Consider the following 27,498-nt stretch of genomic DNA (forward strand, 5'->3'; position numbering starts at 1 on the left):
GCAGCAGCAAGGAGACCGAAAGATAAATTGTGGAAAAGGTTCAGACGTAATGCCAAATCCTGGTTCAACTTGTGTTACTGGAACAAGACTTTAAAGAGACTGGGCCTACTCATCCCAAACTCCTCTCCTTGGGATTGCCAACCTCCAGGTGGTGGCTGGAGATCTTCCACTATTGCAACTGATCTCCAGGTGACAGAGGTCAGTTCCCCTGCAGAGCTGGGGAGGGGAGGGACTTCAATGCCATAGAGTCCAATTGCCAAAGCAGCCATTTTCTCCAGGCGAACTGATCTTTATCAGCTGGAGATCGGTTGTAATAGCAGGAGATCTCCAGCTAGTACCTGGAGGTTGGCAACCCTAGCACCAAAAGATGCAATTATGATCAATAGCTTAGATAGCCTGGAGATCAGTTGTAATAGCGGGAGATCTCTAGCCACCACCTGGAGGTTGTGTAAAACACCAACCTATGCTGTAAATAGTATAAACTGGAAATAATGATCAGCACATAGACTCACCCTGACCTGGATGGCCCAGGCTAGCCTGATCTCGTCAGATCTCAGAAGCTAAGCAGGGTCAGCCCTGGTTAGTATTTGGATGGGAGACCACCAAGGAAGTCCAGGGTTGCTGTGCAGAGGGAGGCACTGGCAAACCACCCCTGCTAGTCTCTTGCCATGAAAACCCCATAAGAGGTCGCCATAAGTCGGCTGCGACTTGAAGGTACTTTACACACACACACACACATACACTCAACCATTTCTGATACAAAACTTAACAACTACTTAAATTTCTCTACAATACTTTTAATTACCAACCACATAAGAACATAAGAAAAGCCCTGCTGGATCAGACCCAGGCCCATCAAGTCCAGCAGTCACGTCTAGAGGTTTAGAGACTGTGCGGATGGCGTTTATTGATTTTGGTTGTGAGTTGAAGGGGAATGATATGACTGTTGGGAGGGCATGTAACCCTGTGGGAAAGGGAGACACAACGGAGGTGGAGGGGAGAAATTCCTCTCCGGTGCTGACAGCCAGCTCTTCTCCTACAGCAGAGACTGGTGTGAATTCTTCCCTTGCAAATGCTGATGTTGTGGTTGAAAGAAAAGGCGCAGGGGATCCTTCTTTCCCAGTCTTGACTCTGAAACTGGCCTTGCGGCCAGACGGCCCTGTACATTCTTCCCTTACAGATGCAAATGATACACTTAAGGGGCGTGAGATGCCAGAAAATTCTTTACGGCTAAAAAACCCTGTGCATCCCCTGGAACGATGCTATGGGCAAATCCCTAGGATGCTAGAAATATCCTCTGCTTGCCAACTGCCTGGAGAGTCAGAGGAGATGGGGCTAGATCCGGAGGTGAGAGACATATCAGCTGCTAGGATGAATGTGATGGTGGAACAATTTGGGGCAGTAAATCCCGATCAGTTTGGGAGAACTGCAAGGATTAATCAGGTAACTGTTGCTGGGGAGGCCTTGCCTGTAAACACACAACCCTGCGAAGTGCCAACCCAACAGGGGTCAACGAAGGCTGAGGGAGGGGAAAGGAGGGGGGACATGGGGCCCCATAAGCCTGCCAATTCCCCCTTGCATTCTTGTGTGGCTTTGACTCCTAATGATGAGGGTTTGACTCAACCCTGCATGAATTCTGGGCAACCTGATAAGCTGATGGCTGCTGACAACTTGCCTGTGCTGTGCCATGGATTAGCTCAACTGACGGATGGAGTTGCCGAAGGACCAAAGCAGTATTTTAATAAAGTTTCTGACACTCTTCCTGGTCCTGTTACCTTAAGTGTGATGAGAACCCAGTTGGGGTCGTGTCTTGTGAGAGCTCTGAGTTATTTTGTAAGCTGAGAGGTTTTAATCTTGTTTTCCCTTTTGTACCGTGTTCTGATATTTTGAGTATACAGTCATGATTCTGCTGTTTAACCTTGTTTTGCTTTCTGTATGTGATTTGTCTGTATCAGTATGATGCCATGAGTGTACGTGTTGCTCTAAGGCCTATATGCCTCATATGTGTTTTAGATAATAGCTTATGTTCCTATTTAGTTGTTAGGTGATTTTGCTTGACTGTTGTAGTTTAGAACTTCCTTAAGATGAAACTCAGCTTGCATCTGTAGTTTCATCTCCCCGAAAGGGGAAGATGTAAAGAAAAGCAACCTTGCTCTTCTTCTGATCACCAAACTTTGGTTCATTCTGTGGCCTTCTATGTCTTCAATGTCTTGATATCAAACTGGGAGCTGATGACCAGATCTCTCACAAACCATTCCCGTGAGAAACCATTCCCATTTCCCATGAGAAGCCACTTCACTTGGGGGGGGGGGAAAGGTGTGGAGACCGGAGGCATTGCCACCTCCACTTCAAAGCACCTCCATTTCAAAGCCTTCCTATTGTAAATCAACTATCTGTTCTCTTGGTGACAATCCTGTTAGAAGCCTGACATCTCAAAAGCTTGAAGGAGCCCAGATGTTTTGTATTGCTGCAGAGATGCAAATACATCTGTAACTTCAAAAGGCCTGGAGGTGTCATGCCAAATATCTTACAAGTTTATTGCGTCCCCAACATCGCATTGGGAGGAATGGCCATCACCCAATGAGATGGGAGAGATAAATATGAACTCTGTTCTAATCAAAATCATGAAGCTTGGGAGGGAGACATGCTGGTCATGTCTCCAAACGATCATCATCTGGGAACCATGAAGGGCTGACACTCTGCGTGTTAGGACCAAAACCTGGTTCTTGGTAACTATAAATCAACTAAAACCTTGCATTTGTTACTCTCTTGGAAACTTTGCCTATTTTGCCTGAAACTTAAAGAACTACTGTGAAGTTAGAGATTGCTAAGATTTCTTGTTTTTATGCTATCTGCCTCACAAATAATTTCCTTTCCTGTAACGAGCACATTTTATTAAATAAACTTATAGACTTTATATTGAAGTCTGAGAAACCTTTTTTGGGTCTCAGGGCTGAATCCAAGTGCCTGAGTGTGTGTGTGTGTGAGAAACCACCTACCCTAGTGTTTTGTGGCAATAAGCCTCCCCTGGCAGAAGCTCTACTCTGCAGGGACGGTTTTTGCTTGTTTTGACTTTTGGGAAACTGGCTGGGGAAGAGTAGCTCTCAGCTCATCCCTGGGAAAGCCAGTCTTTTGGAATTGAGAGCTGGGGGCGATATACCTGTACTGCGCTCAAAAGGGGAATCCCTTTTGAGGATTTTGGGTTTTGGGTTTTCCTAGGAAAATATTTGGTGACTTTGAACTACAGAGGAATCGGCCTGCTGGAGAGCAGACCGAGTCTCCTCGACAAGGTAGCAGAGTCTACCCGCATTGTGCTTTAGGGAGAGTCCTGAAGCCCAGTGGGGAGTTTGGCAACTTTTGACCCAAGGAGGAACCGGTTTGCTGGAGGGCAGGCCAGACCTCCTTGACAAGTGGCCCACCAGGTGCCTCTAGGAAGCCCACAAACAAGACGACTGCAGCAGCATTTATCCTGCCTGTGCTCCTTTACAGCACCTAATATAATAGGCGTGCTCCTCTTATACTAGAGAGAATAGGTATGCAACATGACTAGTATCCATTTTAACTAACAGCCATGAATATCCCTCTCCTCCATGAATATGTCCACTCCCTTTTTAAAGCCCTCCAAGCTGGCAGCCATCACCACATCCTGGGGCAGGGAGTTCCACAATTTAACTATGCATTGTGTGAAAAAATGCTTCCTTTTATCTATTTTGAATCTCTCACCCTCCAGCTTTAGCAGATGACCCCATGTTCTAGTATTATGGGAGAGGGAGAAAAACCTCTCCCTGTCCACTCTCTCCGTGCCATGCATAATTTTATAGACCTCTATCATGTCTCCCCTCAGCCGCCTTCTTTCCACTATAGCATCATATTCAGGCATTAAACATCATGCCTAAACTTTCACCGTTCCCACATTATACTTCATGCGAGTAACAACCTGGAGGTTGGCAACCCTATCTCCCAGGTTGGCGCCTGCCTAGCGCAGAAGAGAGGGGCACCCAAGGAAGGGCATCTAGAGATGACCACAATGGTCAGGTGGGGTCACTAGCTAGCATAAAAGATAGTATGTAATTAAAGCTCCACAGTATAACCAGAAAATCTGCTCTAATGCATCGCACAAATGCCAGGTATTTGTTATATGCAACCTTGAAGATCGAAGTAGCAGCCCTGGAATTCCTCCCGGCCCGACCCTCTCCTCCCGCACAAAATTAATGCCATAACTGCATCTAGTCTGCAGCACGCCCTCTCCTCCAGCGAGAGACTGATTAAAGGATTAAATATCTCTTGTCCGCTTCATTAGTCAACAAGCTCCATAGTACTGCGATCCAATTACCAGCCTTCTGCAAATATCCTCGCAAAGCTTCACCCGCGCATTTGTGCTCTGAGCCGGCTTTTCTACGCCTGGGACTGACTCCAAAACCATCCTCGCATCAGCCGTCCATCACATACCTTCAAGAAGGACCGTCCTATCAACTGTGACCTGAAAGGACTTGCAGGGGGGCATCTAATTCTTCCTAGGACCCCCTCCCCTCCATTTCCTCTTTCTCTCCTCCTGGCAGCTCCCATAGCCTGCCCTCTTTTCCTGCTTCCTTTTCTTCCCACCAGCCAGCCAACCTACCTTTATCTCTCCCCCCCCACCCCCGTCTCCAGCTTCTCCTCCTTCACTCCCCAATTCATTCTATAATAGGGTTGCCAGGTACCTCTTCACCAGGTCCCTTTGGGGCGGGGCTTGGAGAGGGGAGGGACTTCAATGCCATCGAGCCCAATTGCCGAAAGGGCCATTTTCTCCAGGGGAACTAACCTCAATCGGCTGGAGATCAGTTGTAATAGCAGGAGATCTCCAGCCACCACCTAGAGGTTAATTTGTGAAACAAGCACATTTTACCGGAAGCTTGTACTGCTCGAACGGGAGACTCTTAATAATCATGACATATATTGTAAACTTTGAGCGGTTATTTATTGTATAACCATACTGCTTTGTGAAGATAACAAGGAATTTTGTCTTGTGCAAATAACAAGCAAAGAAACTTAAAGCATAAGAAAATGTGTGATTGCAGAAAAATACATGCATAGGCAATTAAGTAAACTTTGCCTTTTTGGAAATATTGAACTTATTGTATTATGGATGCCTTAGGCTGTAACTTTGATTTCCTACCCCCTAGAGGTTTGCAACCCTATTCTATAATGATGCGATTTTCATCGTTTTTTGACATTTTGCTTTTTTTTCTTCAAACGTTGCTGCCTGTCTGACAATCAAACTAGAGACAGCCGAAAAACGGAAGAACGGAACAGCAGTCTCTCATCCCTTTTTCAGATTTACTCCACGTCGCCTTTGACATTTCGGACATACAATACTTTGCCAAACAGAGCTTTTAAAATATATATATATATGTATATACATATATATGTATATACATATATACATATATATATATATATATATATATATATATATATATATATATATATATATATATATATATATATATATATATATATATTCTTCTTCTAACCAGTGACCACATTAGTATCTAATCTTCTCGCCAATCTGCACAGCCATCTGTTAAGCTAATGGGGGTTGTGATTCCCAGCAAGGGATTGACACAGTTCTGTAGGAGATACCCAAATTCATGACATGATGCAGTTTCAGAGAGAGAGCGACTCAAGTAGCCAAATTTTGCCTCCGGTCTAGTGGGATTCCTAAAAGGCCGATTGAAAACCTTTCCCCATAGAAGATCTTCCCTCCTCTTCTTCATACCATCCCTCCCAGAACCATAAACTTTTATTATTTTAACCTAACTTTGATTTTTATTCACAGCTGATATTGTATCAAACTAAAATTTGATCGATTGATATCAACCAGAATCTTAGAGATGTTTATGCACCTCGGTACTAATGGGAAATTGCTTCACGAGAGCCAGCGCGGCGTAGTGGTTAAGAGCAGTGGTTTGCTACGGTGGACTGGAGAACCGGGTTTGATTCCCCCCACTCCTCCACATGAGCGGCGGAGGCTAATACGGAGAACTGGGTTTGATTCCCCACTCCTCCACATGAGCAATGGACTCTGATCTGGAGAACCGGGTTCGATTCCCCACTCCTCCGCATGAGCGGTGGACGCTTATCTGGTGAACCGGGTTGGCGTCCCCATTTCTACACATTATGCCAGCTGGGTGTCCTTGGGCTAGACACAGTTCTCTTAGAGCTTCCCCTCCAGTTTCAGGAAAAGATAATTCTGGCTGCTGAAATTAAAAAGGTAAAGGTAAAGGTCCCCTGTTCAAGCACCGGGTCATTCCTGACCCATGGGGAGACGTCACATCCCGACGTTTTCTAGGCAGACTTTGTTTGCAGGGTGGTTTGCCAGTGTCTTCCCCAGTCATCTTCCCTTTACCCCCAGCAAGCTGGGTACTCATTTGACCGACCTCGGAAGGATGGAAGGCTGAGTCAACCTTGAGTCGGCTACCTGAACCCAACTTCCGTTGGGATCGAACTCAGGTTGTGAGCAGAGCTTTTGACTGCAGTACTGCAGCTTAACACTCTGCGCCACGGGGCTGAAATTGCATATTGATAAAGTTCTTTCTGTGAGTTGTCAATTTGAGGTGGAATCATGTATAACAACACGTATTTTCGTTCTAGCCCAAAGTAAGATTTACTTTAAAATCTAGCCATCCATGCACAATTTGGCCATTGTTATGACGGGACTTGTAATGTTTCTAACCTTTAAAACTTTATGCCTTCAAAGTCAAACATTTTGCTGGTTCTAAAGTATAACCAGCAGCCGTTACCACCTCGCTGAGAAAAACAAAAGGATGGTGGTAGAATCATAGAGTTGGAAGGGACCACCAAGGTCATCTAGTCCAACTCCCTGCACAATGCAGGAATTTCACAACTACCTCCCACACACACCCCCAGTGACCCCCTACTCCATGCCCAGAAGATGGCCAAGATGCCCTCCCTCTCATCATCTGCCTAAGGTCATAGAATCAGCATTCTATGGTACCTAGCTGAAGATTCACAACACCACAGGCCAAGCAGTTGGTCTTGGTATCAACTACTATTTAATGCTCACAGCCTCAGGGCAACAGACAGACCGATCCCATGTTCTTGTCAGAAACGATCAGAAGGCTATCCTCAGCATGTCTGGATCTCGGCTCATGAGCCACCCATGGGATGAGAAAGCCGGCTTTCAGATTTTAAGAGTTACGACAATTAAAAGCACCCTGTGCTGGGGGGGGGGGGAATTACGGGGTTTGGAAATAATTGTAGGTTGCCGGTTTAACAACTTCCTTATCACTCCCTCAAGGCGAGGATCGGCTGCAGGACTTCCTCACAAATGGCACATGCAAACCGCCACATGCTCGCGCATGCTATTTTTTCTGAGGCACACACTAGAAGGTCACGGTAATTTGTTTTTATTCTAGCATTTGCACTGTAAAATACAGCTTTTCCGGGACATCTTATCAGTTCCCGGGGAGATCAAAATGGAACCAAGGACGGAGGCTTAAATTGACATACTGCCATGTCATTTTTTTTGGGGGGGGGGTAATTCTGTTTTGAAAACCCTATCATCCAAGTGTTCCACATCTCTGGGCAGCAGCCATGCAATTTCAAATGAATCAACAGCGCAGACTATTGCCGGAGAATCTCAGAAACAAGTCTGGATCAGAAATTCAAGAGCTTATTTTCAGTCTTATTATAAACGAATCCCAGCCCGTAACCAATTGGCCCAATAAACCATGTCACTTTCCCAGTTAGGACACCCATTTTAAAAAAACAAACGACCAGTATCCCCATCTTTTCCTCAGTGAAGTTTTGTTTCAAATTAAACTAGTGCTTCGATGGTGTTTATTTTCTCATGGATGCCTGCAGAATTCATGTCAGGCGCTGGAGGAATTTTTTACAACTGATGGTAGCTACTCATTTGGTGGGTACACGAGAGAGGGCCTTTTCAGAGGCAACCCCACGATTCGGGAACGACTACCGAGAAGTCTGTAAACACTGCCAGCCGTAGCTCGAAAGTTCAATTCTGCAAACCTCGGAGGCTGCATTAAAAATCCAATTTGTTTTGAAAAGGGAGGGGGAGACTTCCCACACTCACACACACACGTGTGTGTGTGTGTGTGTGTGTGTAAAGTGCCGTCAAGTCACTTCCAACTCACATTGACCCTATGAATGAAAGTCCTCCAAAATGTCCTGTCTTTGTCAGCCTTGCTCAGGTCTTGCAAATTGAGGGTCGTAGCTTCCTTTATTGAGTCCGTCTATCTCTTGTTGGGTCTTCCTCTTTTCCTGCTGCCCCCACACACACACATGATAATAACAATTTTCAAAACCTTCCCAGTCCACCCCTGATCCTGTCACTTGTTACACATTCCAGGAAATCCCCAAATATCAGCATGCTCCTACGAGCAGCTCTAGTCAGGGCCATAAGGACAACTCGCCCTTCCCAAGGTGCTTCGTCTCCCGAGAAACTAAACTTTCCGCGTTACTGCGCAACGGCTCCATCCATCAGTGTCACAGGCTTCACTGCCCAAGGCACAGTTCAAGAGGGGAATTCATGGCGACTAAGGCAGGATAAATCACACTCCCCTCCAGCTGTTCCCTTCCGCCTCGTCCCTCTTGCTTGGCTCCACGTCCTCCTCCTCGACTGGTTTTCCTCCTTCCTCCCATCCACCCACCTGCTTGTTCTCTTTTCCAGTCCTGCTGGGGAAGGGGGCAGTGGGGGGGCAGGGGGAAGGCACGTGAACACACGAAGCTGCCTTATACTGAATCAGACCCTCAGTCAAGCAAAGTCAGTATTGTCTACTCAGACCGGCAGTGGCTCTCCAAGGTCTCAGGCAGAGGTCTTTCCCAGCACCTACTTGCCTAGTCCCTTTAACTGGAGATGCTGGGGATTGAACCTGGGACCTTCTGCATGCCTAGCAGACGCTCTACCACTGAGCCACAGCCCCTCCCCGAAATATTTTATCCTGAGTCAACAGAGAATACACACACACACACGAAGCTGCCTTATACCGAATCAGACCCTCAGTCAATCAAAGTCAGTATTGTCTACTTAGACTAGCAGCAGCTCTCCAGGGTCTCAGGCTGAGGTCTTTCACATCACCCACTTGCCTGGTCCCTTTAACTGGAGATGCCGGGGATTGAACCTGGGACCTTCTGCATACCTAGCAGATGCTCTACTACTGAGCCACTCCCCGAAATATTTTATCTTGAGTCAACAGAGAATACACACAAACACATGAAGCTGTCTTATACTGGATCAGACCCTCGGTCCATCAAAGTCAGCATTTTCTACTCAGACCGGCAGCAGCTCTCCAGGGTCTCAGGTGGAGGTCTTTCACATCACCTACTTTCCTAGTCCCTTGAACTGGAGATGCCGGGGATTGAACCTGGGACCTTCTGCATGCCTAGTAGATGCTCTACCTACCACTGAGCCACAGCACCTCCCCAAATATGTGTTAATGTGACAGATGAACAAATGGAGCGGCCTTCTACTGAATCAGACTATCAAGGTCCATCAAAGTCAGTCTTGTCTACCCAGACCGGCAGATGCTCTCCAGGGTCTCAGGCAAAAAGTCTTTCACATCACCTTACTTGCCTGGTCCCTTTAACTGGAGATGCCGGGAATTGAACCTGGGACCTTCTGCATGCCAAGCAAATGCTCTACTACTGAGCCACGGCCCCTCCCCATGGACTGTTCTGTGAATGTGGAACAGCAAAAAGGGGGAAATAACTCCCACCACCTGCAGCTGCTTTGGGGAAACTGAGCTAGAACCCGGATCCACCTGCTTAAAAACACCGACGTGTAGTTTGGCCCTTCCGCTGTCTACAAAACCAACCCTGCCTGGATCCGTAGCAGGCAAGCGTGGCCCAAGGATGCCTGGAGCTTTCCAATGTCCCAATGAGCTTTATGCTTTTTGCCAAGACTGCCAGCCTGTCACACAAAGATCGGCACTGTTTGGTAGCGGAGAGCTGCTCCAGCCGATCTGTGCCGCTCTGTACTGCGAAGAAAGGAGGACAACCCGGGAATTGTCCCATGTAATTGACTGCGGCCTATTCATCGGGTCTGGTCTGAAGGACTAAATGAACAGGGAGACAAGAAAACAGCTGCGGTTGTCACCAGACGGTCTCCATCGGCTCCCACTTAGGCTGAAGGACAAGGGAATTGTCCCCCAGCCAAAAAGAGTCGCTTATACTCCTGTCTCCAGCTCACGGCAATAAGGTTACACGGCCATACACAGTGACCCCCCCCCCAAAAAAAACAAATTTCATGATCTTTCCAACCAGTGATATAAAGCCACGTCACTAGGGTTGCCAACCTCCAGGTATTAGCTGGAGATCTCCTGCTATTACAACTGATCTCCAGCCAATAGAGATCAGTTCACCTGGAGAAAACGGGCTGCTTGGCCGTTGGACTCTATGGCATTGAAGTCCCACCCCCAAACCCCGCCCTCTTCAGGCTCCGCCCCAAAAACCTCCCGCCGGTGGCGAAGAGGGACCCGGGAACCCTACACACTTCATCCTACAGAAGAGAACAGCAGAATTGTGCCAAATGTAAAAAGGCAATGCACCGTCAACTGGTTATTTCCTCCTAGAGAACACACAAGGAGAGATAAGAGGCGGCGCAACATATCCATGTTGCAAAACCCTTGTTTGAGACAGACAACGAAGTGCTATCAGCCAGAACGCGGGGTCATCTGCTGAAGCTGGAGGGTGAGAGATTCAAAACAGATAAGAGGAGGTATTTCTTCACGCAACACATAGTTCAATTGTGGAACTCCCTGCCCCAGGATGTGGCGATGGCTGCCAACTTGGAAGGCTTGAAGAGGGGAGTGGACATGTTCATGGAGGAGAGGGCTATCCACAGCTACTAGTAAAAATGGATACTAGTCATGATGCGTGCCTATTCTCTCCAGGATCAGAGGAGCCTGCCTATTATATGAGGTGCTGTGGAACACAGGCAGGATAATGCTGCTGCAGTCGTCTTGTTTGTGGGCTTCCTGGAGGCACCTGGTCGACCACTGTGTGAATGGACTGCTGCACTTGGTGGACCTCGGTCTGATCCAGCAGGGCTTTTCTTATGTTCTTATGGAATCCCAGCAGAATCTAACCCAGCAACTCTGGACTTCCGTGGGGTCCTCCCATCCAAGCATTAACCACGTCAGATTAACTACAGTTCCCTCAGCGATCCTAGAAGGCAGATTTAGGAGATTACCAAGGTCAGAATGGAGCTGTCCCTGTAAGTCAGGTGAAGTTGAATCTACTGCACATGTCTTTTTCAGGTGCTCTTTCCACCAGGAAGTCCGATGCAGGCTAATTTCCCTTCTCCTTGATCTAATAAAGGATAGCTCCAAGGAAGGGAGACCGGGGAGTCTCCTATGGGATGGGTCGAACCAGAGGGTGAAGCAAGTAGCGAAATTCTGTGCCGCAATACAGAAGATCCGCCAGACAAAGCTGGGGCTTGGTAATTTAACTTAAAATGGAGAATGTTTTATTAATTCGAGGTTTGTTTAAATTATATAAACTATCTATGAATAGTATACCCTATAGTATTAGTTACTGTATATTCTCCAGTTTTAATTCTGTAACTGACATGAATTCTAATGGCATTTGCCGTATTAATAAATGAACCTGATTAACTACAATTGCACAATGAGCTTCCCAGAAGGACCACGGGGCCCGAGCCAAACAAATGATTGATAACTTTCCTATCAAATATGATTTTATATTCTGCACAGCAGCATCAAATGTGCTCAATGCAGTCAGTCACATTAGCTTTTGCATTCGGGAAAACTATTCTCCTTTTCACTTGCTCAGATCAGGCAGGAGAAGAAAACAGCTGACAGAGGGGAGCCAAACCGCTTCGAAACCACTAGAATTTCCTATTGTTTTTTCCATAAGAGATGGGAAGCTCTATTAAATACTCATCTGTTACTCAGATAAAGGCATGATTTATTTTCTCCTGTACAAACAACTTCCAATCAAATAAAGAAAGCCAGCACGAAATTCCGTTGTCACAAATTTTTCACTATTACAAAAAAAAACACCCAATAAATTGTGTAAATCAAATGTTTTATTTATTTAAAACTTTTATTAGCCGCCATTCGACCTTGCATAACTCAAGGTGGCTTACAGTGAAAATAAAACAACGATTATAAAATAAAAACACGCTGAAAAGACCACAATTTGAAGTCTCCAATTAGTATTTATAGGACTGCTAATAAATAAAAAACGAAATTAGCCAAATGGGGTCCTAAATAAAACTGTCTTCAACTGTCTCCTGAAGTTTGGAAGTGAGGGGGCCAGGAACATCTCCCTGGGGAAGTTGTTCCATAATTGCGGGGCAGCCACCAAAAAGGCCCTGTCTTGTATACCCACCAAACAAACTTCTTTGATTGATTGGACAGTCAGGAGGGCCTCTCTCTGCGATCTTAATTCCCGGGCAGGAACATATGGGAGAAGGCAGACCTTCAGATACCCATGTCCCAAGCTAAGTTCCAAAAAAATAAAAATCCAATACACAGGAGATGCCTGAAGACTGACAGCCAAGGGTTGTCTTCGAGGTTTATCGAAATCTGAAGTTTCAACTCAGATGTTCCCTATTCCCAGAGGTCCATCTGGTTCCCGACACATCTACAGCCTGATAGACCCCCATACATCTCAGCAAGGATTCCTGGAAGATGTGAAGCTATGACAGATGCACATGGGAGTGTCGCACATGGCAAGCAGTGTGGCTTTGGTCTTTTCCCCCTCAATACTATACATTTATCCATTTTTCAAATTTATACCCCGCCCTCGTCCCCAGCAAGCCAGGATCAGGACGGGTAACAACGATTAAAACATAAAATATATAAAACACATAAAAACATCAACATCATTAAAACCATAATCTCAGTAAAACACTTATACGCAGATGGCCATAAATGTAACCAGGTGCCACAATGTAATATAGGGTTGCCAACCTCCAGGGACTAGCTGGAGACCTCCCGCTATTACAACTGATCTCCAGCCGACAGAGATCAGATCACCTGGAGAAAATGGCCGCTTTGGCAATTGGACTCTATGGCAATTGGACTCCTGCGTGAATGCCACTTAAACAGAAGCATGGCAGCACAAGAAGAACCCCACTGGATCTGTTTCTCACCCACTGCCACCTAAAACCCACCACCCAAGATGCGCATCATGCTACAACGGTCCACTGTTCCTGAACACCTCACGCAACAGTTCTCGAAGTACGGTCTCACCTGAGAAGAAGCCATGCGCTCAACGCAAATGAAAAGCGGAAACCCAACTGTTTCATTCAGGACGTATGATAAGTCCAGCATAAGCAACATCACAACGTACACATTTGTTTGTGAAGCGGCGGTGGCAGTCAACCACAGGAAAAATTATCTTAAAAAGTTAACATTTATGAATAACTGCAAAGGTTTCAAGGCCAACGTATTCATCCTCAACCCGCCTCATTTGGGGCATAAGCCAAGCGTTATTTGACGCATGACTAACCTGATTATCAGTGGAACTGCAAGGTCACTGGCTCCTGGGTTTTACAACGACATGCGAAGGACCGAAGCGCTGTTACTAATGTCCAAAGCTGCAGCTTGAATAAGGATTTCTCAAAAAGGGCAAGACTACAAGTAAATTAACCTTCCTGCTAAGGCGCGGTCTGCCAATGACAAAACCATGCAACAAAAATAAACCAGCACTAGGCTAAACCTCTCAACAGGTATTGTATATCTTCAATTACAATGTGCAAACACTTACAACATACAACCTATAAACATACTATACACATACGAAAACCTACTCTTACAACAATACAAAACAGAAGAAATAAGTCCATACAGATCCTCTGTTTCCATAAACTTGGACAACTAGCATTTCATGAAGGCTGCAAAGGTAACAAATCAATTCTTTTGCTCAGCAACCTCGATGAAATTCTAGTTGTTCAAGTTTATGGAAACAGAGGATGTGTATGGACGGTATTTCTTCTGTTTTGGATTTTTTAAAAAAATATATATTTCATTAACACTTTTTAAAAAATTACAAACATTTAACATACACAAACACATACAAATTCAATTTGGGCTTCTTCGAAGGAAATTTCTAGATCATATAGAGTTAATCAAAGTTTTGACTAATATACTTAACAATATACTGTTTTATCTTATCTATCATATATACCTTCTATTCAATTTTCTAGTTATTTCAATTTCAGATTCTCGATTCAAACATTTTAAACCGTTTCTAACTCTACTATAGATTATTTCTGCATTTATTATTTATTTTCCATAATCAAAATAACACCTCCATTTCTTTTGAAATTCATCTGTCGTTCTCCCTTTCAACATACTAGTTATGTTTTGTATTGTTGAGTGGGTTTTCTTATGTGTATAGTATGTTCATGTTGTGTTTGCACATTGTAATTGAAGATATACCATACATGTTGAGAGGTTTAGTTTAGAGCTGGTTTATTTTTGTTGCATAGCCTACATACAGCACTGGTGAATTATTCTTTTGAATGACAAAACCATGGCTTTTTGAATGTCTGGGGGGGGGGAAGGAATCATAGAGGGGAATGATAAAGTATAGGAAAGGGAGAGCCCATGGCACGCATATGCACAGAGATAAATCATCTACCTCATGAAGTACAGGATAAAAAAGGGGAAGGGCTGTGGCTCAGTTTATAGAGCTGCTAGAAGGTCCCTAAAAGCATCTAGAAGAAACATCTAGATCAAATCAAGTTAAAGGGACTAGGCAGGTAGGTGATGTGAAAGACCTCTGCCTGAGACCCTGGAGAGCCGCTGCCGGTCTGAGTGGACAGTAATGACTTTGACGGACCCGGGGTCTGGTTCAGTAGAAGGCAGCTTCGTGTGTAAAAAACTGGGAAGCAAACCCTGGTTAAGACGGCATCTGGCCCGCGTTCATCATGCTGGAAGCCACTACTGGGACAAACCCTGAGCCACAGCTAAGACCAGTGGGGAGAAGTCATGCTCAAAGGGCCGTGAGAGTGCAACCCTGCAACCCATTTTCGATTCCCTCATCCCAGTTAAGAGTCCTGCCCCACATGGCCCAGGCTAACCTAATCTCAGACGTCCTGTCGCTGACTGCCTGGCTCAGGTCTTGCAGACTAAGGACCGTGGCTTCCTCGACTGAGTCAACCCATCTCTTGTTGGGTCTTCCTCTTTTCCTGCTGCCCTCAACTTTTCTGAACGTTACTGTCTTTTCCAGTGACTTCTCACAATGTGTCTTCTCACAATGTCACCAGTACGATAGCTGGTGAGCCAGCGTGGTGCAGTGGTTAAGAGCAGTGGTTTGGAGCGGTGGACTCTAATCTGGAGAACTGGGTTCGATTCCCCACTCCTCCACATGAGTGGTGGAGGCTAATCTGGTGAACAGGTTTGGTTTCCCCACACCTCCTCATGAAGCCTGCTGGGTGACCTTGGGCTAGTCACAGCTCTCTTAGAGCACTCTCAGCCCCACCTACCTCACAAGGTGTCTGTTGTGGGGAGGGGAAGGTAACTGTAAGCAAGTTTGATCCTTCCTTAAGTGGTAGAGAAAGTCAGCATATAAAAACCAACCCTTCTTCTTCTTCAGTTTAGTCATTTTAGATTTTTGTATGTGACCCTGTAAGGTTTTCAAGGCAAGAGATGTTTGGAGATGTTTTGCCATGGCCTGCCTCCACGTCACACCCCTGGTAATCCTTGGAGGTCTCCCATCCAAATACTTCCCAGGGTCGAGGCTGAGAGTGTGTGACTGGCCCAAGGTCACCCAGAAAGCTTCCGGGCCACAAGTGGGGATTTGAACTCGGGTTTCCCAGGTCCTAACCCGACACCTTAACCACTGCACCATGCTGCCTCACACTAACCCATTCTATTTCAGAGCATCAGCATGGATGTCCAACTGAATGGGAATGTACACTCACACAGCAATTTGTTGGCTGTAAAAGTCACAATCCATGAGTGGCCGCTTCTCAATATCACAAAGCTTATTTTTAGCTTACTTCCTGACAACAGATAGTGCTCAGAGTAATACTACAGTACAGGCACACCTCGGAGATATCGCCGGTTCGGTTCCAGACCACCGCAATTAAGTAAATATTGCAATCAAGCAAGTCACATGGATTTTTTTTTGGTTTCCCCCCAAAAATTGTTTGACATTGTTTGGATAGGTTGACACTCGCACACAACTCATGAGGGAGACATATACAGCCCAGCACAAAAACGTAAGACCATCCTATCAAATGGTGGTGCAACTGGAAATATATACAACCTATCACATGCCTGGACTATTGTATATTGCTTGTATATGTAAATACATTTGTAATGTGTGTGCATGTTTTATATATCATTTAAACAGACCACTGAGGAAGGCCATATAGGCCAAAACGCGTTTGGCTTGTGGTGACAGACATCAACCTTAAGAAATGCCATTGTGCTATTTTAACGGCTTTTAAATAACTTTAATTCTTATATACCGGTAGTGCTTCTAATAAATTATATATATTTCATTATATATATATTTTTTCCCATCCCACCCAACCTTGGGTACCCAACTTCCATTTTCTAAGTTGGGTTCTATTCCCCTCCTTTTTCTTCTTCGTCTATTAAATGAGCAACAGCATTATGTCTGGGAAAAAAAGTACATACCTTAATTTAAAAATACTGTATTGCTAAAAATGTGACACAGAGACACAAAATGAGCACAAGCTGTTGGGAGAAATGGCGCCGATAGATTTGCTCGACGCAGGGTTGCCACAAATTTCAATTTGTTTTTTTAAAAAATGCCATATCTGTGAAGCGCAACGAAGGGAAGCACAATAAAACAAGGTGTGCCTCTATGTGAACTAGGGAGTAGCCACTATAACCCACACCTGACCCAAAGAGGAAGCATTAATTCAGAATCTTTCTTAAAGGTATTAATTAACTAGCTGAATACGAAGCGATGGCCAAGCTGACGACCATCGTGAATGAAAGGCCCAGACAAGAGTTTCTAAAGAGCTGGAAAATGTATTATGACTATATTTTAGAGTAATAGAAGAGATAAACGATAAGATGAAATACCACAGTCGTTATGGCTATAGAATGGTAACTCGATAACAAATGTTTAGTATTATAGTATATCGGTATTTTAAGATAGCTTACTATAATGGTAATATCTGAGAAGATTCAGTACAATATGAAATTTATAAAATATATAGTTTAGGCTTGTTTTGCAAAGTATTTTAGCAGAAGGCTCATCACATTTATGCGGAACTATATTATAATAAGAATTACAATTGTTTAAGAAGGTTTGGGTATATATTTAGTTTTTCTCCTCCTTCCCTTGGAAAGCCTGCTTATATTTTAATTTCCATTATGTAGAAAAATATTTTTTAGAGGGTTATGGACCCGATTCGAACTACGGCGGATATGTCTTATTGGCATTACCCTGGACATGTAAGAAAGGGCCAAACACTGATGCAACCCTTCCTGCCCTCCCTCTCATGATCCGCCTAAGGTCACGGAATCAGCCTTGCTGTCAGATGGCCATCTAAGCCTCTCCATGAGATGCCCAGAAGATGGCCAAGATGCCCTCCCTGTCATCATCTGCCTAAGGTCATAGAATGTGCATTGCTGACAGATGGCCATCTAGCCTCTGCTCAAAAACCTCCAGGGAAGGAGAGCTCACCACCTCCCGAGGAAGCCTGTTCCACCGAGGAACCGCTCCAACTGTTAGAAAATTCTTCCTGATGTCTAGATGGAAACTCTTTTGATTTAATTTCAACCCGTTGGTTCTGGTCTGACCTTCTGGGGCAACAGAAAACAACTCGGCACCCTCCTCTCTATGACAGCCCTTCAAGGACTTGAAGATGGTTATGTTCTTTCTTATGTCCTTATGAGCTGTAATTCTGGGGGATCCCCTGGTCCCACCTTAAGGCCTGGCATCCCTACCACAGAGGGGAGGAAACTGCAGCCGCACCCCAAAGATGCCGGCTGAGCTGCAGCTGAGGGGTGGTAGTGACTAAGCCACTGGAACTTGCTGTGTTCCAAGTCCCTTCCACGGTGCCTGACGCTGGGCTTGGAAGAAAAGGGCCTCCGAGACAAATCTGTGACCCCCCACCCACCCCACCCCCAGGGTCAGCATCCCAGGCATAACTCCAAAACAGTTCTCTCTATGCAGCGAGGGGAAGGAGACCCCACCCGCTCCTCCGGAGACAGTGGAGACTGTATTATCTCAGCTGTTGAACAGAGACAATCTGGGGGAGCGATTAAGTTCTCCCCCAGTTGCTTACAGTCAAGGACTTGCCCCGGGCAACCGCTATGGACTGAAACCGTCTTGCGGAAACCAAGGAGCCGCATTCAGCGGCCAAGGCCTGGGTGTCCTTAAAGCGACAGGTCCCTGGTTTGTTCCCCACCCACCCAACGAACTGTCTTTCTTTCCAGCCAAAGACATTGAGACATTTGAGCTGTGCAATTAAAAAAATATATTTCAATTAAAGTGAGCCCCTTAATTAAACCTGGCACTAAAATGGTTTCGACGACACCCGTTCGAGTACAGAGCTTTGTGGCTTCTGCACCAGGAAAGCTTCTGCTAAAATAAAACATCGTTGGTCTTCATAGTACCACAAAACTCCTGTTTATTTTTCCTGCAACTGACAAATTCTGCTACCTCTCTGGAATCGCTACAAACTGAAAAGCTTTCATTTGCTAATAATCTCCTGGGTATTCAACCTGAATCCTTCAAGTCACTCATGCTCAAAAGCTAGCTGGGCATTGCAAACTCCAAAATAATTCAGCGGCATCAGTTTTCTGAAGTTCAAAAAAAGTTAGATACTGAGCTGGATTCAAATTCTACCGCCTCCAAAGGCGTACGTCAAATCATTTCTGTACACACAAATGGGAGGGGATGCTATTTTCTCTTGATAGCAGCTCATTATGGCATGCTTTGGGGGGGGGAAACGAGGCATGGGGGCTTGTTGCCACTGTAAGGGGGAAACTATTATACAAGCAGAACACCACCCCAAATGCTCTGGGTTCTACCAAATATTTTACAAATAAAAAGTATCATTAACTTAAACAGTCTTAGGATTCCATGACCGTGAGATTCCTTCTTATATTCCCCCAAGAGAATCGTCCCGCTGTATGACGTCTACTTGACCGACCCCCCTGAGTTCGATCCCAACGGAAGTTGGTTTCAGGTAGCCGGCTCAAGGGTTGACTCAGTCTTCCATCCTTCCGAGGTCGGTCAAATGAGTGCCCAGCTTGCTGGGGTAAAGGGAAGATGACTGGGGAAGGCACTGGCAAACCACCCCGTAAACAAAGTCTGCCAAGTAAACGTCGGGATGTGACGTCACCCCATGGGTCAGGAATGACCCAGTGCTTGCACAGGGAATCTTTACCTTTTTACCAGCTTACACAAAACATGCATTACTGAATCATAAGAACAGAAGGAAATCCCTGCTGGATCAGACCAAGGCCCATCAAGTCCAGCAGCCTGTCCACACAGCGGCCAACCAGGTGCCTCTGGGAAGCCCACAAACAAGACAGCTGCAGCAGCACCATCCTGCCTGTGCTCCACAGCACCTAATATATTCGGCATGCTCCTCTGATCCTGGAGAGAATAGGTGTGAATCATGACTAGTATCCATTTTTACTAGTAGCCATGAATACTCCTCTCTTCCATGAACATGTCCACTTCCCCAGTATTAACTACACTGGGAGAAAAACAAGGATGAGCCAATTCAGACTGGATCCCGTTCCCTTGCTAAATATATAAGCGCTTGTGAAGAGAACTGTTTTGTAGAGAATATTGTTTTTTAACTTTAGACACTTTAACAGTACAATCCTAAAGGTATAACTCTGTTTAGGATTTGCAACTGTAAATCTAGCTAGATGCCCCAGTGGGAGAGTAAAAAACTAAATTGAAACCGTGTCTAACCTTTTATACGTCACAAGAGTTGTAAGTTACATATGCATCACGGCAGCTGGGAGTTTTATTTTCTGTCTCAACCACCGTCTCCTCTGAACACCGTCCTGCATCTAACATTTCAGCTATTGTAAATAATAAATGTTGCCTTCTGCTGTGATGCATTACCTATAATATGTGGGAAGCCCTTTGGGGGAAATGTTAAAATGCTTCATTGCTTCCCACATGTGTTTGCTTTCATGCCTATTGACACGTGTGGATTCTCTAACTTGAGTTTGAGACGCTTGCCCAGAGCCCAGTTTGAGGGAACTAAGCTCTTTTTGGGGGAAACCTCTTCCCACTTCCACAGTGGAAGCCAGCTGGGTGACCTTGGGCAAGTTACAGCTCTGTTAGAGCTCTCTCAGCCCCACCTACCTCACAGGGTGTCTGTTGTGGGGAAGGGAAGGGGATTGCAAGCCAGTTTGATTCTTCCTTAACTGGCAGAGAAAGTCAGCATATACAAACCAACTTCTTCTTGTTGTTGTAATGTAGACCCCAGCACTATTCATGCTGATAAAGTGCTGATAGTATTTGGTCTAACGACCAGATTAAATTGGGGGGATTTCATGCATGTTTATACACACATCTAGCCATTCTAGCTTGGCCTGGGACAAAGGTGTCTTGAAAGCAACAGAGCACAGCTTGGTAGAATCATAGAATCATAGAGCTGGAAGGGACCACCAGGGTCATCTAGTCCAACCCCCTGCACAATGCAGGAAATTCACAACTACCTCCCCCCACCCCCCAGCGACCCCTACTCCATGCCCAGAAGATGGCCAAGATGCCCTCCCTCTTATGCTCTGCCTAAGTGCACAGAATCAGCACTGCTGACAGATGGCCATCTAGCCTCTGCTTAAAAACCTCCAGGGAAGGAGAGCTCACCACCTCCGAGGAAGCCTGTTCCACTGAGGAATCGCTCTGACTGTTAGAAAGTTCTTCCTAATGTCTAGACTGACATTAAGATGATGGGGACAAAGTACAGGCCCCGCCCCTCAATCACTTACTCCGTTATTGCTGGATAGCTCGCATTAGAAGTGAATGGGTAGCCACGTATGGATTCCCCCTTCTCAACACATCAAGTTTAGACCCAAGGTCACAGAGAAACAGTGGCACGGGCGGGACCTGAAGTCTCAAAAAGCTTGCCCTTTTGAAGAGCGCAGACACCACGGCTTCCCCGAGGGTCAGCTCTACCTTCCAACTGGAAGGAAGCCAACCCGGTTAGAAGATACCCATTTATTTAAGCGGGACAACTGTCTGAAGAACCCAGCCTCGGAGAGCCAGTGCTCTGAGCCTTCATTAAAACAGTAGAAGAAGAGTTGGTTTTTATATACCAACTTTCTCTGCCACTTACAGAAGAATCAAACCGGCTTACAATCCCCTTTCCTTCCCCTCCCCACAACAGACACCCTGTGAGGTAGGTGGGGCTGAGGGAGTGTGACTGGCCCAAGGTCGCCCAGCTGGCTTCATGTGGAGGAGTGGGGGAAACCAACCAGGTTCACCAGATTAGCGTCCGCCGCTCATGTGGAGGAGTGGGGAATCACATGAACACATGAAGCTGCCTTCTACTGAATCAGACCCTGGATCCATCAAAGTCAGTATTGTCTACTCAGACTGGCAGCGGCTCTCCAGGGTCTCAGGCAGAATCAAAACTGGTTCTCCAGATTAGGGTCCACTGCTACAAATCACCGCTCTTAACCACTACACCACGCTGGCTCTCTTTAAATGAGACAACTGTGCAAAGAACACAGAGCGCTGAGCCCTCATTAAAACGGTAGATCAGAGACAAGGCAAACTGGATTTTGTACAAACAAAAGCAGCTGTTTGCCTCTTCTTAGACTTTGCGGAGCGAAGCTCTGTCCTGCTTGTCTTTCTTCCATTTCCCACCTTAAGCTGCTCAGATTTGTGGGGCGGGGAATCTGCGCCAAGGGGCCGCGTTTAGGGAATATGTCAGCATTGATCTTTTTTAAGCCTCACCACCACTCAGCCATGTTTGAGATCTGGAGCTGCACACACTTCCCTGAAAAACACAACCTCCGCCTCTGGTCGGAAACAAATTGCCCCGATGTGCCAACGGCGGTGCCCCCCCTCCAGCTTCGCATAAGCCAAGAAAACTCCCTGGTGCGCACAGCCGGTTTCGTTTCTGCCGGAAGGCATTCCGCTTCAGAGCCGCACCGTGAACCACATGCAAAAAAGTTGAAAAGAGGATCCGTATCAGTGACCCCACGCTGAAAGAAACCCAAATGATGCATCGTAATGTTTTTTTTTTTAAAAGAGCTAGCTATTTTAGAACCTGTGAAGAGCAGACCCTGCCAACAAAACCACGTTCCTGGCATTTAGATATGACGAATGATTTCAGAGGAACAGATTTGGGTACTGGCAGGGGAGCATCCGAACAAATTGGCAGCAGGCATATCATCACAATATTTCTGTGGCCTGCGGCATATTTCTCTACAATATTTGCACGAGAGAGCCGGCAGGGCCGTTACAAGCCTTGGGGGGGGGGGGGGGCTTCGAACATGCAGCCATAAATGCATGCAAATAAAAACAAGCAGCCCAGAACCACCCAAGCTCAGCTTAAGCGAAGTGAGAGAGAGCTGTGGGCAGACATCTGTTCTACCCGTCTCTCATAAAGGGGGGAAGAGGGCGACGCTGCAATGGTTTGGGGCTTCCGTGCTCCTGGCTGCCGCATTCGACTCACTGGAGAGGACCGGGAGGAGAAACTGGAAGGAAGAAGGGAATGCAGGGCCAAGTCCTGAAGTTCCCCCCCCCCCCAGACCAAAACAAGAACGGTAGCTCAGAAAAACGGGACATGCAATGTTGGGACTCCTGAAAGTGGTGTCTAATTTCAGCCCTGGGGAAAAGTTAGTAATAGGGCCAGAAGGAGGAAAAGAAGGGGGGGGGACAGCACCCAATTCTCCCCCCACCCTAAACACACACAGGAATTGTTTAGCATAGGGGCATATTTTATTGTCCTGTCCAGTGTCTGGAAACTTTAATTTGCTGTTACGGCAGAGAGTAAGTGTAGCATTAGAGAACCAGTGTGGGGTAGAAAAAGAAGAAAAGTTGTTTTTTAAATGCCAACTTTCTCTACCACTTAAGGGAGACTCAAACAGGCTTACAATCACCTTCCCTTCCCCTCCCCAGAACAGATACCCTGTGAGATGGGTGGGGCTGAGAGAGCTCTAAGAGAGCTGTGACTAGCTCAAGGTCATCCAGCTGGCTTCACGTGTAGGAGTGGGGAAACCAACCAGGTTCTCCAGATTAGTCTGCCCCTCATGCGGAGGAGCGGGGAATCAAACCCGGTTCTCCAGATCAGAGTCCGCCACTCTTAACCACCACACCGAGCAGCAATTCTTCCCGGCATTTGCTTTGGGGACTAGAGTCCAGTTCTTCCAATGCAACAACACAGGCCGTGCGTGGATCAGCCCACCAAAAAAGCTGGAATCCAAAGCTACATCTGCAACTCATGTTCATTTTGGCTGAAACAGACTAACCCTGCTCGGCCCCCCCACCCCCAAATTTAAAAACTACTCAAAGGCCATTTTCAGAAATCGGGGAACGCAGTGACAAGGAGGGGGAAAGGAATTTCGGGAGGGGGGATGCGGAAGGATTTCTAACACAGCATATTTCTGTACCCCAAGGGGTCCCTTTCTCTCACAGATGCCAACTGGCAGCCCCAAAGCCCCTTCCGCTGCGGAGATCTGACTTGGCAACACACAATCATGCCAAGGGCAATAAATAAATGCCAGCCCACTACTTTCTGGCCAAGCCTTCCATGCCAGCCCCACACGAGCTATATTGCCAGCAGCGCATGCCCTCTGGCAGCCACGGGCACACACCGCTGTCTCTCCAGGCCGGGCGGTGGGCACGAGAGCGTGTTGCCACCCTTCAAAAGAGGAGGGCTTGCCGGAGAAGAGGAGAGCCGGGGCATGGGAGAAGAGGGATCACGAGAGAGGGGGCAGGAAGAGTTGCGCCAGTGCTTGGCTCCCGTGGCCCTTTCTTGCATACCCAGGGAAATGCCGATCGCCACTTTGGGGTCAGGAAGTACAATCTGTAGAGCACCGCGTGTTTGTTCGACCCAATTTGTTGATCTCCTTCCATCTTTCCAGCTTCCCAACTGCTGTTCATATTTGAGGTGATATGATAACCATCTTCAAGTACTTAGAATCAGAGTTGGAAGGGATCACCAGGGTCATCTAGTCCAACCCCCTGCACAATGCAGGAAATTCACAACTACCTTCCCCCCACACCCCCAGTGAGTGACCCCTACTCTATGCCCAGAAGATGGCCATGATGCCCTCCCTCTCATCATCTGCCTAAGGTCATAGAATCAGTATTGCTGACAGATGGCCATCTAGCCTCTGCTTAAAAACCTCCAGGGAGGATTACTTGAAGGGCTGACCTATAGAGGAGGCTGCCGAGTTGTTTTCTGTTGCCCCAGAAGGTCGGACCAGAACCAACGGGTTGAAACTCAATCAAAAGAGTTTCCGTCTAGACATTAGGAAGAATTTTCTAACGGTCAGAGCGGTTCCTCAGTGGAACAGGCTTCCTCGGGAGGGGGTAAGCTCTCCTTCCCTGGAGGTTTTTAAGAAGAGGCTAGGTGGCCATCTGTCAGCCATGCGATGACCTTGGGCAGTTCATTGGGGGGGAGCAGGAAGGGGTGTATCAGGGTTTGGCTCTCATGGCCCTTTCTTGCACGCCCAGGGTAGTGCCGATCGCCACTTTGGGGTCAGGAAGCACTTTCCCCACAGGCCAGGGATCCTGGAGAGGTGTTTTTTGCCATCTTCTGGCCATGGAGCAGAGGTCACGGGGGTGTGGGGGGGGGAGGTAGTTGTGAATTCTCTGCATTGTGCAGGGGGTTGGACTAGATGACCCTGGGGGTTCCTTCCAGCTCTATGATTCTAGGGGCCGCCTCCGGAGAAGGGAGCGACAGGACCCCCCCCCCAGCTTGGCAAGAAGGCTCAGCCCCAGCAGAGGCCAGGGGGGCGGTGCCACTCGGAGGGCACCGTGCCAGCCCCACGGCCCCGATCCTGGCTGTCCAGCTGCACTCCTGGGGGGAGGGGGAGGCACAGTCCTCCTCGCGAGTCACGGGCAGGGAGGCTTGCGGCCGAAGAGTCCACCGTGCAAATCCTCTTTCCAGGAAGAGAGGGATCCCGGCAGACCCCCCCCCGTGGGGGCGGAGCAGACGGGGAAGGAAACTTTCTCCGGAAGTTGGGCTGGGGCTTGCAAGTGACCCGCCCGGGAGAAGGGATCGGGGCCCTCCGCAGCTGGCCCGCCCTGCCCTCCAGCTGGGGGGGGGGAGGGGAAACAAAACTGGGGGCTGCATGCAATAGAGGGGGGGCACTTCCTACAAACATTTTTTTTTAAATAGGGGCCGGTCGAAGTTTCTCTTTGCAAAGGGCAGAGAAGCAACGGGAGGGGTGTCTCTCCCCCCCCCCGGCTCTGCATTGCACGCGCCCCCCCCCCGTCCCCACTCACCCGGACCAGGTTGCTGACGGCGGCTTGCACGGCGGCCACCGGGGCGGTGAGGTCCGGGATGGCCTTGCCGTCCACCTCGCCCTCCTCGTGCATGATGACCAGGTGGGAGATCTGCTGGGCCACCGGCTCCAGGATGCTCTCGATCGTGCGGGTGTGGAAGACCGGCATGGTGGCTGCGAAGGAGGCAGGCAGGGTAGGGGGAGAACTTCCACAAGTGGGGAGCCCGGCTCCGGAGGACGCTCGGCAGCGCTGGATGCAAAAAGCCAACCCTCCCAAAAAAAGCCTTGCTTTAAAATAATTATTGATAAGGGGGTTTAAAAAATTATAATTTAAAAAAAAAAAAAGGAAGCGCCGGCGGCGGGACTCGAACGCGCCGCCCTCGCGACTCCCCGCCCGGCCGCGCTGCCTGGCCGGACCCGAGTGACGCCCCTCCGCAGCCAGGCGGCGGCTTTCAGGCGGCGCAGCCTAACCCATTCCCGGCCCTTCCCGCATCCCTTCCGCAGCCCCAGCCGCCGCGCCGCGCCCCGCCCCCGGGCCGCCCTCCCGGCCAATCAGCGAGCGCCGCACCCCGCTCTCATTGGCCCGCCCGCATTCCAGCTCCCTCTTTTCCACCCCCGAACGGGGTTTGGTTGCGCCGCCGCTGGTTTTCCCAGCTTGGGGGTGACGTCAGACATTCTGCTGTCCTTATAAGGAGATTATGCAAGCCGGAGCGCTCCGGACCCCGCGGGGGGGGGAGGATTCCTGAGCGGGGGGCGCGCCCCCTCCCCCGCCCATGCACCAAGCGGCCCCCAGTCCCCGGGCGGGTCACGCAGCAGTAAAACCCCCCGTTGCTCTGCATACGTGGGGACCCGACCCCCAAACAAGTGGGCAGGGGACCGCGCTCTTGCCACCGCCACCTCTCTACCCAAGCTGCCAGCAAAGTCGGTGTTGTCCACTCTGGCCGGCAGCGGCTCTCCAGGGTCTCAGGCAGGGGACTGTTCGCAACTCCTGCTTGCCTGGTCCTTTTAACTGGAGATGCCTGGCCCACCTACTTGCCTGGTCCTTTTAACTGGGACCGAACCTGGGACCTTCTGCATGCAAAGCGGATGCGCTGGCACTGAGCCACAGCCCCTCCCCAAAAGTGAGATGGTGAAGCTTCTGAACATATGAAGCTGCCTTATACTGAACCAGACCCGGGGTCCATCCAAGTCAGTATTGTCTACTCACACTGGCAGTGGCTCTCCAGGGTCTCAGGCAGTGAGGTCTTTCCCATCACCTACTTGCCTAGTCCCTTTAACTGGAGATGCCGCCGGGGATTGAACCTGGGACCTTCTGCGCGCCAAGCAGATGCTCTACCACTGAGCCACAGCCCCTCCCCAGGGCATAGAACGCCCTGCTGTCAGTCATGTTTCCCCTTCCTCGGAAGAGTACAGGTTCTTCCCCTCTTCTGTTTCAGCCCCTGGTTGGCTGGGGATCCTGGAGGGATTTCCCCCCTGTCTTCTGGGTGTGGAGTAGGGGTTCGGTGGGGGTGGGGGTGGGGTGGGGAAGGTAGTTGTGAATTCCTTGCATTATGCAGGGGGTTGGACTAGATGACCCTGGAGATCCCTTCCAACTCTGTGGGTGCATTCATAATGCACTTTGCAGCTGGATTTTACTGCATGAAACCGCAAAATCCACTTGCAAATGCTCGTGAAAGTGCATTGAAAGTACATTATTCAGGATGTGTGAATGCGGCCTATGATTTTATGAACAGCCCTGCGATGTAGGCTGGTCTTACAGGAGGTGGCAGGCTGAGGCACACCTGGGAAGATTCCTGGATGAATTTGTTCAGTGCTTAGGACTGTTTCTACTAAGTTTTTTTTAAAAAAAAAAATTAGGAGGAGAATATACAGAGGTGCATTCAGGGGCCAGCCTGATCTAGTCAGATCTCAGAAGCTAAGCAGGGTCGACCCTGGCTAGTATTTGGATGGGAGCCCTCCAAGGAATACCAGGGTTGTGACACAGAGGCAGGCAATGGCAAACCACCTCCGAACGTCTCTTGCCTAGGAAACCCGACCGAAGTCACCATAACTCAGACGTGACTTGACGGCAAAAAAATAA

At 47.9% G+C, this 27,498-nt stretch overlaps 1 protein-coding gene across 2 annotated transcripts in view; it reads right to left on the reverse strand.

The window, feature by feature from the left end:
* The window catches only part of VCL (vinculin), an 80,672-nt gene extending 55,083 nt beyond the window's left edge, over positions 1 to 25,589 (reverse strand). For both annotated transcript variants that reach the window (XM_056848516.1, XM_056848517.1), the window contains exon 1: positions 25,420 to 25,589. In XM_056848516.1, the coding sequence (XP_056704494.1) occupies positions 25,420 to 25,587 (168 nt within the window). In that variant the 5' untranslated portion in view covers positions 25,588 to 25,589. The remainder of the gene's footprint in view (positions 1 to 25,419) is intronic.
* Positions 25,590 to 27,498: the final 1,909 nt, after the last annotated feature.

The sequence above is a fragment of the Euleptes europaea genome, chromosome 4, assembly GCF_029931775.1.
Source record: "Euleptes europaea isolate rEulEur1 chromosome 4, rEulEur1.hap1, whole genome shotgun sequence".
Classification (NCBI taxonomy): domain Eukaryota; kingdom Metazoa; phylum Chordata; class Lepidosauria; order Squamata; family Sphaerodactylidae; genus Euleptes; species Euleptes europaea.